This window comes from Hyaena hyaena, unplaced genomic scaffold (assembly GCF_003009895.1).
Source record: "Hyaena hyaena isolate Hyena2069 unplaced genomic scaffold, ASM300989v1 scaffold_115, whole genome shotgun sequence".
Taxonomy (NCBI): domain Eukaryota; kingdom Metazoa; phylum Chordata; class Mammalia; order Carnivora; family Hyaenidae; genus Hyaena; species Hyaena hyaena.
In genome coordinates, this window is record NW_024080747.1 from 2,036,868 (window position 1) to 2,049,568 (window position 12,701).

The 12,701-nt window shown below is 39.9% G+C and overlaps 2 protein-coding genes across 2 annotated transcripts in view; one reads left to right on the top strand and one right to left on the bottom strand.

Moving 5' to 3' along the window:
* Window positions 1-12,701, bottom strand: part of FBN2 (fibrillin 2) — a 258,206-nt gene that overhangs the window by 42,965 nt on the left and 202,540 nt on the right. The window contains exons 36-42 of the mRNA XM_039236691.1: window positions 12,309-12,431; window positions 7,114-7,275; window positions 6,291-6,359; window positions 5,729-5,854; window positions 3,519-3,644; window positions 2,736-2,888; window positions 249-317 (exon numbers count right to left, since the gene is read on the bottom strand). Of these exons, the coding sequence (XP_039092622.1) occupies window positions 249-317; window positions 2,736-2,888; window positions 3,519-3,644; window positions 5,729-5,854; window positions 6,291-6,359; window positions 7,114-7,275; window positions 12,309-12,431 (828 nt within the window). The remainder of the gene's footprint in view (window positions 1-248; window positions 318-2,735; window positions 2,889-3,518; window positions 3,645-5,728; window positions 5,855-6,290; window positions 6,360-7,113; window positions 7,276-12,308; window positions 12,432-12,701) is intronic.
* LOC120234728 (U6 snRNA-associated Sm-like protein LSm3) lies at window positions 4,560-4,865 on the top strand (the record flags this gene model as incomplete). The annotated part of the gene is made up of 1 exon (XM_039236689.1): window positions 4,560-4,865. A coding segment is annotated over one exon (306 nt), but the record flags the coding sequence as incomplete, so codon positions are not given.

The following is a 12,701-nucleotide window of genomic DNA, read 5'->3' on the forward strand; positions in this document are numbered from 1 at the left end:
ACCTAATGAAATGTATGAAACTTTGAGATAGTCCTGGAACTATCCTAACTCAATCAGCAGAGTATGCTGACGTAGTAATACCATTATTAACATGTGCGTCAGGTCTGTAAACATGTTAGTTCTTTCTTGCCTAACTATATTAGAGGACACTCCAGATTATTATATTTTATGGAACTTTAAACTTTGAACAGACTTCTACATAATGCTACCTGTCTGTATTAAAATAATCATAATCTGGGAGAACTTACCAACAGCTTTTCCAGTGTGAATGTCAAAGGTGAATCCAGGGATATTTCCACATATGGTCTTAAAGTCAGCTTTAAAATATAAGCAAATGCACTCTTAAAATTCTCAAACTCGTTTCAAGTAACATTTTATCTTGTCAGTGCTTGCACTGACAAATATATTACTCATAAGCAGACATTTTAATTTCAGTTATATTTACTCGCTAATAGTACCAGCTTCTGTGAGAAGAAGATCGAGATATTCTTTACCATTATTTTCATCATTAACTTTTTACTGCTCTTGTGTTAGAAGGAAATCATTACAAGATTCAAAATATCTACTTTAGGCATTTAAATTCCTTTGATTCTGGAAATGGGGATCTTTTATAATGGTCGTTTATTTACACAGGAAAACCAGATTAGGTTAGGAATTTAAAAAGGAATTACAAATTGCAAACAGGCAGAGGTGAGCCAAAACAGTCTTGTAGTGTGAAACAGATGGACAACGAAAAATGAATGAGACATGAATTCTTATTTTTTTAAACATAAATGTCTGTCTTGTTTGAATGTGAAATTTGAGGCATCGGAAACAATGCATCATAGAATGAAATAGAAACTATAACAGTTATCCCTACTCATAACTGACCAAACTAATAGAAATGTAAAATTCTAATAAAGAAATTTTTTAAGTTTATTTATATTGAGAGAGGATGGGAGAGAGGGAGGGAGGGAGGGGGAGAGAGAGGGAGAGAGAGAGAGAGAGAGAAATGCAAGCAGGCTTCATACTGATAGTGGGGCTGGAACTGATGAACCCTGAGATCATGACCTGAGACAAAATCAAGAGTTGGGTGCTTAACCAACTGAGCCACCCAGGTGCCCCAAAATTTCCGTTTTCTAATATCTACTCTAATCAGATTGCTTCTGATGCCCATGGTGACACATGTGAATAAACCTGAGAACAGTACCAGGTAAAACACATACTGTATATATACTACCTGCCAAGTGCTATCAGAGGAGGAACTCAGGATTTCATCCACCAAAACTCACTGAGGATCCACAGCATACACAGAGGCACGCAATAAATAGATGCTCAATTCAATGGTGTCTAACTGCCTGGCAATGCACGAATTATAATTTATATGCATTCTCTCATTTACTATAAAGCTATGAATGAGTTACTGTCATTTTAAATATTATCTCTATTCTATATATTGGGAATCCATTTCAGAAAGGAGAAAAGGATCTACCAAAGGTCAGATAATAACAAGCAGAGCTTCATTATAAGTACAGTGTATTTATATAGTATACAGCATACAGTATAAATACACCTAAGCCCTGCCCTTTACTTCCTCTTACAAAAAGTGGTATTTAATTCCCCAAACCAGTGATCTGCAACCTTCTAAATGATGGGAGTTTTTAAATTAGAGAACTGTAAACATGTTTCCATTTGTTTTTTCGAAGGAAAACAATGGCAAGTTAGGAAAACGATGGCAAGTTAGTTAAGAACATCCATCTGCCCAGTAAATTAGAGCCAGGGAGAAAGACTCCACAGGTCACTCTTCATCATTTTTCTCCTTACCTCTCATTTCATTCCCACATTAATTGTATCATCACATTAAATGGAACATTTAAATATATATACCCTAAGCAATACCTGAATCAAATGCACACTCATTGTTCATTTGTCCTATCGGTTCAATGCTTAGCATCAACAATTCAATTAAATAGTATACAACTATTAAAGGTAACCATTTTCTACATTATATAAGAACCTGAATGAGCAACAATTTTAGGACATTTTGTTTGTTCTTTCAGTTATTCTCTTTTAGTTTTTCTTTCAAAAGAATGTGTACTTGTGAGAAAAGTTTTACCATATGAAGACAAATTTTATTTTCTGCTTAAAAATTTCATATACCTTTGTGGAAAAGAATGTATAAGAAACACATTGGCAATAGGCTGCTTTAATGCAACGTTGGCCTCTCAAATCCATTTTTTACATATTTTTCAAGACTGAAACTAAAATAAGGCTTAGGGAATTTGATGGACTTGACATTACTCTAAGTTTTCAAATAAAAATATTATACCTTCCGAGTCAAGCACAATGACACACAGTAGTTGCTCAATAAACATCTGCTCAGGGAATAAATGAATAATCAACCAGCACAGCACAAAACAATGAATTTAAATGGACTAGTGCTGTAAATTTTATCTCTTTAGCAGTGGAGCTTATTTTCAAGATCCAAAATCCTCCCCAAATGATATGCCAGAAATCAGTATCTGAACTCCAAGAAGGGCTGCTTGGGAGACCGGTCTTAAGATGCTCTTTGATGTTCTCAGAAGCGGTTTTGGTACACATTTGCTTTTTACTACATGGTCACATATGTGTGTGTGTGTCAGCGGCCTCACTTCCGGCAGAAGCATGAGCCATGTGCACACCTGTTCTGGGTGTTGGGCATGGTTTACATGCAGCTTTTCCGGGTGTTGGGCACAGTTCACAGGGTGTGTGCTCACCTGTTCCGGGTGTTGGGCACGGTTCACAGGGTTTATTCCAGGCTTTGCCCACATTGTACGTGCAGCAGCACATCCTCTTTGTCACGTTGAAAGGCAATTCATTCTCACAAGTGGTTCCATTATAGCTCCGGTAGCAAAAGCTTTTTCTCATGTCTACGTACAGAAAACAAGCCAACCAATCATAACCAGAGCAGGAAGCAGCTAATAATGGAGTCCACATACCGGGAGACACCAAACCTTCTCCATTAACAACTCCAAAATATTCCTCAGTCATTTGGAGGTATCTTAAAATAATTCTTTAAGTTGACTGTAAGTCACTTTTCAATTAACAGCTACGTCTCCTGTCTTCAAACAAGAGATTTCATTTATAATTTTCTCAGGAAACAAAATTAACAGGTATTTGTTTCTCTACTCAAAGGCATTTGTTTAATTTAAAAAGTAATACATATTAAATACATAATAGTTTAAATATTCTATTATTTGTAAAATAACGTTTACTTTACATATGTGGAAAACAAAAATTATTTAGGAATAGAAAATCGTAATGTGATGAGACTTTGCATATCACACCTAAGCATTTTAAAAGGTAACCATAGAGTCTAAGTTAAAAAACAGTATGGGACCAGTTTATAAGACTTGGAAACACCTGATCACTCATAAACATTTAATTTCCAAACTTTCTGAACAATAATTCCGAGACACAAGTGCCACAGACGAAAGGCCCAGACGCTGGCTGGGAAGGCAATAACTGTGACCCAATTCCTCTCCGAGACTGCTACCTACCCATGCAGTTGTGACCTCCATTGACCTGCATGTACTCAGGTGGGCAAATGCAGGTGTAATTTCCCAGGGTGTTGTAGCAGGTCCCGGGCCCACACACGCCAGGGTGTGCAAAACACTCATCAATATCTAGAAGAGGCAAGAATACCCATTAATTAATGAAGTTATTTTTCCATGAATTTACATTATTTAAACTCCTAAACAAAGTATATGGCTGATTCCCCAAATCCATTATTTTTCAAAAAATAGTTCATAATTTAAACCAACTCTGCAGAAAACACCCCCAAATATGCATTTACATGGCACAAAGTGTGTCTTCTTTCAAAGAAAAAAAAGTGCCAATATTAAAAAATACAGACGATCAAAAGAAATTTTCTAAAGTGGCAGAAATAATGAGAATGGCACCTATTTTTTAAAGAAAATTTTAAGTGAAATTTCATATTCTTCAAATGAAACTGTTTTAAAGCTTACTGTCCTCTTATGTCATTTAAACTAGTGCCGACTTTGAATACAGTTAGGAAAGACTTTAAACTGAATACAGTTAGGAAAGATTTTATCTTTTTTTTCTTTTAAAATTTGAGAACAGTTGACACACAGTGTCCCATCAGTTTCAGCCGCACAACTGAGTGATCTGACAGGTTTATACATTACCCCATGTTCACTGCTACCCTCTGTCCCATCACTGTGTTACTGCAGTATCGGACTGGATTCCTTATGCCGTGGCTTTGACTCCCGTGGCTCACTCATCCTGAAACTGGGAGCCTGAGTCTCTGTCTCTTCATCTTGCCCATCCTCCCAGCACTCCCCTCTGGCAAACATCAGCTTCTCTGGGTTTGATTCTGAGGAAAGCCTTTATCTTTATCGCTCCTTTCAAGGAAGTACCCCATTCAAAGGTGCCAGTTATTCTCTTTATTAAATCAGACTTCTTCCAGAAGCGTTCACCTAACACTTTCTAAAACAAAGGTTATGGCATCTTCACATTTCTGGAGACAGGGGAGAGACTCGCATACTCTTGCGAGAGGTCAGAGAAGTAACGCGGTTTGAAACGTGGCAGACAACGCAGACCAGCAACGAACTACCAACACCGGAGAAGAGCCCCCGGGTCTCATCAGGCACAGCCTGGATGAGCGAATTTATACAAAAATCAGAAACCAAAGAGAGCTCCCAACCAGATTACATGCTTATGATCAGCACTTAAATATGATATTGGGAGATGTGGAAGAAACTATGACTAATACAAAAAACGATAAGGAAACATATGAAGAGATATATAAGTCCACAAAATGGAATATTCTGATGCTCTATGTCCAGGGAGCTGCACTAGTTGCCTCTCCATTAAGAGTTGGCTGAAACAAAAAATTTATCATGTATGGAATATAGGAGACATTGTAGACCTGCCTCTTTATATGTAAAAGGCATTCAAAAGACAAACTCCCCTAATTTTTAACATTAAGAAGTGACCAAGGATCTTTACACTCCTGGAAACCGATGTGCAGATAACTCAAAAATTCTTAAGCTGAAGGGCATTTTAATTTTTTTCCAACCTTTTCAATAAATGTGATCACCAAGAAAATAAGAAAGGTTATAATGAAAATAATATTACACATTTAATGTTCATTTTTAGAAGCATCCATTCATTCATTCCACAAATAAACATGGAGATTCTACCCTAACTCAGAACTTGGAGCTACAAAGAGGATCAAGATATGGGCCTCTTGCCCAGAAGCTCCTAGTCCAGTGGGGAGGAGACGGGCCCCTGAGAGGAAGACTACCTTGCCATGAAAGAAGGGATGAGATGGATGCAAGAAAGACATCAGCATAATCTTCGAACTTCTTCATACTATGTCTTCTAACATTTAAAAATCGATGAAAAATAGCAACTTAATAGGTGCATTAAGGTTTACCTGTTTTCTGTATGTAAAATATAACTCTTATCAACATCTGAACTAATAACTTATTTGATACTGAATGTTTGCACACAAATCCAGCTTTTTAATAATCAACTCGTGCATTCAAGAGAAAAATAATAGTAAATTATAGCAAATGAGCTGGAAATTAATTTATCTACCATCGTCCAACTGAGCAGCACTGAAGCTATGAACCAGGCTAACAGATCCTTTGGCAGAATTTGAGGATGGGCCCTTTTCTCCAGGCCTGAGTGGTCATCTTGTTCTCAAAAGCGGTAATAACTTGTACGTGTCCATGCAGCTCACCTTCACAGATGCGGGTTTCCTCGCTGAGGTAGTAGCCTTGTGGACACTCGCACTGGAAGCTCCCGAAAGTGTTGATGCAGTTTCCTCCCTGGCAGAGACCTGGCAACTCCTGGCATTCATCGATATCTGTGGAAGGAGAGACAGATCACTCACAACACACACCAGCGTCGAGAACAAGAGTCACTTTTAGAACTTTCCAATGTTTGATTCTCTAAAAACCTTCGCACCCCCACGCATCTGTGTGAATTCACACTTAGACGGTAGGTTTCTTCTGACCTTGGAGTTTTTGGCTTGGTCATGCAAATTTGCTAAAATCTGAGAAAAGTGACTGGAGCAAGCTGCTAATGACAATACAGAGTTTCTATGCAGAGCAGGCAGGTCACTGCCGCGAGTCCTATCTTTCTGGGTTACAAGTACTTATTTGGCATCCTGGTAACTGACTATACATCTGTCATTTTGCAACATCTTCTTGTTCAGATTGCTCTACACGAACTTTTCTAACAGCTTTTCTCTAAACTCTTTACCTTGTTTAAATCTGGGTGACAATGAGAGGTACACTCACCTTCTAAGATGATTGTGATGGGGTTAGGTCTGAAGCCCTCTCCTCCGGGACACAGGGTGTAATATTCAGCTACAAAACAATGGAAGAGGAGAGATGTGACACCTGTGACTCAAGTGGCTGAGACAAGGAGGAGGCATCTTCCAGCTGCCGGGCTCTAACACACATCCGAAGAGGGGGAAGCTGCTTTTTCCTTAGTGCTCTTGCAAATACATTTTAAAAGTATATTACATTCTACTTGAAGTGAGGTCACTGCTTCAAAAATGGCATACAGAGAATAACAAACACCATTTGTTTTTGATTAAAGAAAAAACCCTTCAGTATAGACCATTTATATCAGAACTTTTTTTGGCTAGCAAAAAAACCCCCCAAAAAACCAAAAAATGGAAAGATTCCGTTTTGAATGAAACCATTCAAAAGTTTCATCTGTGTCTCTATCGGGACACACGTCTCAACTTCAGACAGCATTTAAGTGACATGAGGAATACACCATGTCTAGGAACTCGAACTCCCACCCACTCTGAGACAGTCTCAGAAATGGTTCTTTCTTGGTGATACCACAGAGGACTGATCACATCACCATTCACATTGGATTGTGGTTAAAAATTGTTTTTTTCTTTTTATCGTATCATAGAAAAACAAAAGAGCAAATGTAATTCCTTTCATATAAAACATTCTTGGCTGGTTTCAGCATAATCACTGAAAACAGTTCAAAATCAAACTTGGATCCCTCGCCATGGCCCCCGAACCCCGGCACAAGAGTAAAATGGCGACGAGTTTTCAGCCGCCGGTTTGTTCCCTTCCTCTTCCTCAGCTCCATACTCACTGCTGTTGACAGGGGGGCACGTCTCGCAGGGGTTCCCCCAGGCCTTCCCCAGGGAGCAGCAGCACGAGGAGCGACTGACGCCCACTCCGATCTCGGTGTTGCAGGACAGACTTCCGTCTCCTCGAGGACCGAACTTCAGGTAGCAGTTGCCCACTCGGTTGTCTGCAAAGCAACACAGGAGCTTAAAATTGTCTGTGCCTGAGCAAGAATTCCTTTGCAGAGGAGAGATCACACAAATGGTAAAGTTCCAAATCCACACATTCATTGTAATCTCTAGCACAACACTATCTCTAGCTTTGAACATTTTCAAGATTGCCTTGTAGGAATTACATTATGACAAACTTTCCTAGGTTCAGAAATCCATACAGATCACAGACAAACTAAATTGTGAGAAATTGCTCAGGTGGGACGTTCTGGGTCTTCATGAATATGAATGCAAGAGTTTTTGCTATAATCAAGTGATACAAATCAAGAGTTTATCAATAATGGAAATGAAATCCCAGAGAAGTCAACCTAAAGCTATGTATCCTATCAAAAAAATGTCGATAACCCCACCTCCTCCTTCTCCTCCCTATTATCTGGTTTTGTTTTACTTTGCACAGAGACCTTTAAGAGTCTGGGGAAAGGCACTCAGTAACACTTAGACATCAAAGGATCTCCATCTTTCCCTTTTTCCTATCTGTAATTATCATCTAGAACCTCAGGTGCATGATTTTAAATGCTGTGTTTTTGCTGAGAACTCTCAAATTTACCATTGTCTTTCATCTCCCCCCAGAACCGTTATCATTCTGCCAGCTGCCACCTTGATTTCTCAACCTTAGATAACTAATTGTTACTTTAGAGTTAATACATCTAAAATCAAACTCTTGACACTCCGTCCACCACAGACAAATCCTACTCTACTCCTCTCAGCATCTTCCCCAATTTAAACAAACAAACAAACAAACAAAACCCTCCATCGCTTTTTTTCAGCTGCCCAAGCCCTAAGCCTTGCAGTCAGTCTTTGACTCCTTATTCATCTCTTATTCAACCCAGGAATAAAATCTGTCACTTCTACCTTCAAAATCTATCCGGAGTCTGACTATTCACCACTGCCTCCATCTCTACAACTTGAACCAAGCCACCATCACTGCTCACCTGGAACACTGCAAAGGTTTCCTATTTCGTCTCTTGATTTCAGTCCTGGACCTGATGACAGTCCGCTTTCCCCACCATACCCAGTGTAGCCCTTTGGAAGGGCTTCCAATGGCTCCCCTTTCCAATCAGAGCATAATCGCACGTCCTTACCATGGTCTACAATGTAGTTTTCATCCCTGGTTACATCCGAGAGTCACTTGGGCAGCTCCTTACTATTTTCTCTTATTTTTCTCATTTTGTTGTTGCTCAATCAGGTGCAGAGAGATGAGCTGACTCATGGTTCTGCTCTTACTAGGTTTGCATCCATTCATGCCTCCCATTCTCTCTTTTATCCTTCTTATCCATTCCCCTTCCACATCCCCTCCTCAGCCACCTGAATGCGTTTAACAGTATCTCTTTGTCTGAGTTCTCACGAAAGGAGTATTTTTGTGTCCATGAGCACATTTTAACTTTACACAAATGGTATTCTGTCATAGATTTCATTCCATTTTTATTACATTTAATCTGTGAATTCTATGGCGTTCACGTGTCATTCTTTTTTATCTCTCCATCCTCCAGAAATGGTTTCTAGATCCCTGCTACCACAAGTACTGTGGCAGCGAACATCTTTACCCAGGTCTCTGGATGGGCCTGTGAGTTACTTTCTTTGCTGTCTACAGCCAGAAGACACACTTCTCATGAACTGCTGGTTTACAAAGTTTTCATATTCTTAGCCTTCGGTAACAGGAAATAGAGTCACTGTCATTCACCATTCGCATCTAATGGAGCTTTTCATTTTTTACAAGAAACTTTGAAAATACTTTTCAGAAAAAAAGGCACAGTGAAACAATTGACCAGAAATTCTAATAAGAATCTAATCCTCTCTAACTCAAAATTTTATTCTGTATTTTCTCGGTTTGGAAGAGATAAATGCCTGAAATGGTCCTATGAATGCAACTAACTGCCCATTGGCTTCCACGCATGAACCTGTAACAAATCCATTTTGTAAAGGCTGATTCCACATTTCAAACACATCTATCACAGCTTCTACCTGATCATTACTTCTTGTGTTTCTTTTCCTTGCATCATTCAAACACAAGGCCTGAGGACACTTTTGAAAACTGGGACAGCTCCTTTTTTTGATGAGGAAAGGACAGCTAGTTTCTTGGCTCCACAAATAAAAACATTTTCATTTTTAGATTTATCAACACCAGCTAGAGCAGTCAATCCAATGATTTTTATTTCTACATACCATACCTTCAATATCCTTTGTTGAAACACCTGCCTTCACTATGAGTTCACTTAAAAACCAAATCAATTAAACCTGGTGTCTAAAAGAATACAGGGACCGTTGATGATTCAGGTACTTGTAAAATACTGCATGTTGAAGTTCTCCCTATTGACTAAGACACGAGAATAGTATATTTCCTCTATCTAAATAAATCTATTACTCCCTCTTTTGATTTCTAAATTCGAAAAATATCATCTAGGGTATCAGCGTCTGAAGACTAACAGCCTAGGATTTTGCTTCAATGATCAATTTCACCATCACCTTTGGAATCTCGGCTGGAATCTGTGTTGCATTATTACCTGATCTACCTGACAGTTGGGAAACAGTTTCCACACTCAATTTTTTTCTCATTGTCACATGGCTAGAAAGAGAAACACTTTTGAACTTTCAATTGTGTTCCATACGTGCTTCAAGAAGATTACAAATAGAGTGTCTCCAGCTTTCTTTTATACCTTCTCAAAAGACAATGCCATCCCCTGGGCAACACAGTAAGAAAACGGGAAGATTAAGCAAGTGACATTTTATTTAGCTACTGTGTCAATCCTTCAAGATGATGGCATGATTTTCCACCTTATTATGTTCATGTTTGTTTTGAGCATTACTGGACCTAAATGATGAGTAATAATGAAATAAAACATAAAATAATAAAAAGGCAAAATGTTTTAGGACAAAGGGAAAATAAGATCTACTAATATCTCATAATGTACTTAGATTTTTAAGAGGGTCTAATGGACCATTATGATATTTGTAGACAGAATAAGTCTCTGTTCTTTGGAAGACCTCTAAGAAAAAAGTAAGGCCATGAAGCATCAATCCATACAAATAGTTAGAATTGCTCTAAAAACAAACTTAAAATCTAAGTTGATTATATCCAGAGAGTTAATATGGGTGCTGTTGTTCAAGAATATTCTCTGCAAGGCTATCCTGGTCTCCCCGTCTACCAGTAGAACAGAAGGCTCCTTAAGGTCCATGATCCTAACCAACACTTTACACTATCCAAGTTTTCCGAAGTTTTGCCAGGATATTAGGTATCAGGTTATAGTTATACACTTGTTTTGATTGTTTTTCTTATTACTAATGGTTTTGGGCATTTGCTTTTGTTTGTTCACTTTTGGAGTCCTCTCTCTCTTTAAGTTTGTTTATTTTTGAGAGTGAGCAGGAGCAGTGCAGAGAGAGAAAGAGAGGGAGAGGGAGACAGGGAGAGGGAGAGGGAGAGTAAGAGGGAGGGAGAAGGGGAGAGGGGAGGGAGGGAGAGAGAGGGAGAGAGAGAAAGAATCTCAGGCATGCTCTGGGCTGTCAGTGCCGAGCTCAATGTGGTTCGAACCCATGAACCGTGAGATCATGGACCTGAGCTGAAATCAAGAGTCAGATGCCTAACCCGCTGAGGCACCCAGGCGTCCCTGGAGTCCTCCTTTTATCAGTTGCCTGTTCACAGCCTTTGTTCCAACAAAGCTTTTAAGGAATACTGAGGCCCCAGTGACTCAGTTTCTGGGTGTGAAGCACCATCGACATCTTTTTAAGGCTCCAAATGGGATTTTCCTCGCAGCTAGGGATGAGAGCCACTTTGTGATCTGGGCTACTGCTCCTTCTCTGACTCCTCTCCTCATACTGTGCACCCTGCCCATCCCCACTTCCCGTCTTCTTACTACACACTCTTGCTGCTAGGTCTCCAGCGCCAGCACCGCCCTCCCACAGCCCAGGGCACCGGCTGCTCCTGTCCCTCGGAGGGCTCTCCTCTCAAAGCTGGAACTGGCTTGCTCCTTCCTTTGTGGATCTGACTGCCCCGTCCCCACATAACCCTTCTTCTCCAACAGCCGCCAGTGCCAGCAAGTGCTTCTGCTTTTATCTGTCTCCCTGGCACCAGGACGATAACACGAGAGCAGAGAATGTGCTCACTCTGTTCCCTGCTGTATTTCTAGCAGCTAGAATAGAGGCAACTCAATACCTGTTAAGTGAATGGTTTTGAATTAGAAAGTCAGAACTTGGGGTATCCTTAAATCATAACTAAGTATATTCTCTAAAATGTGAAAGCAACATATGAATTGTGTGTAAATCACAGCGGCAAACATTCCCTTCATGTACTCCTGTCCCCTAAGAAAACCGACACTGAAAACACCAGGTAGGCTTCTACTAAAGCAAGGACTTAGCCATTTTCTTTAGTATTCACTCAGGAGATTCCCCAGATCATTTACCCCTTTAGGTAAACGCTCACTGAGGTGCTGAAACAGAGCAGGTAGTAAAAGGTGGACGATTATCTTCTGATCAGAGACGTCAGAAAAGCTGATGAAGAGACTCAGAATCTTCATGAATGCCTCCCTTGCTTCCCCTCAACCTGCTTTACTCCAGTGGTGGGGCTCATGACATCCAGCTTCAACTCCTCTCATCTCCTCACTTATTTCCTTCCTTACACGGCTCTTCTCATGGGAGAGAGAAACAGGGATTCCAATGACTCTGCCCCTTGTCCTGGCTGTCCTGGCTAATCCACTGAACAGGGAGCCAAGCAACTTTCAAGGCCACCTCAGCTCCGCCCTTCACAAGCCCCGAGACCACAAGGAAGTTACTGCAGCTTCTGGGGCCCCGGTTCCCAAGTCTGTGAGAGCAGGAGGAGGTTGGAGCAGGTAGCTCAAAAATTCCTGTTTTAAAAATACTACTAGAAGATAAACATGACAAAAGTGACCATATATATTGGTAACCTGGAGTTTCTTAAGGGAAAGGACTATTTTGTTTTCAAATTAATTGTAGCACATACTCCCCACAGTGCATTACCGAGAAAGTCTCCTTCACTTACCAACACAACCCACACCAGTGGGGTTCAGCTGGAAATCGGGGGGGCAGTTACACTCATAGCGACCAGGAGTGTTGACACACAGGCCATTGACACAGTTTATGGGATCTGCACATTCATCAATATCTAGGAAAAGCATTTAAAATGTCCACATTAGCATCTTTACTTTCTCTTTGCACAATGCTATTTCAAAGAATCTGGTGGAATCGTTGCAAATTATTGAAGATCTTTGGAAAGGCCTCAGCACACTGAAATACAGATCAAATCCATGTATATACCTGCAACAGGTAACAGATCAACCACACGGTGTTCATAACAGTACCATTTAATATTTTAATATCTTGAATAAATAATAATTAAATGTTTTTTTCCTAGTTTCATGTCAGATATTTAAGT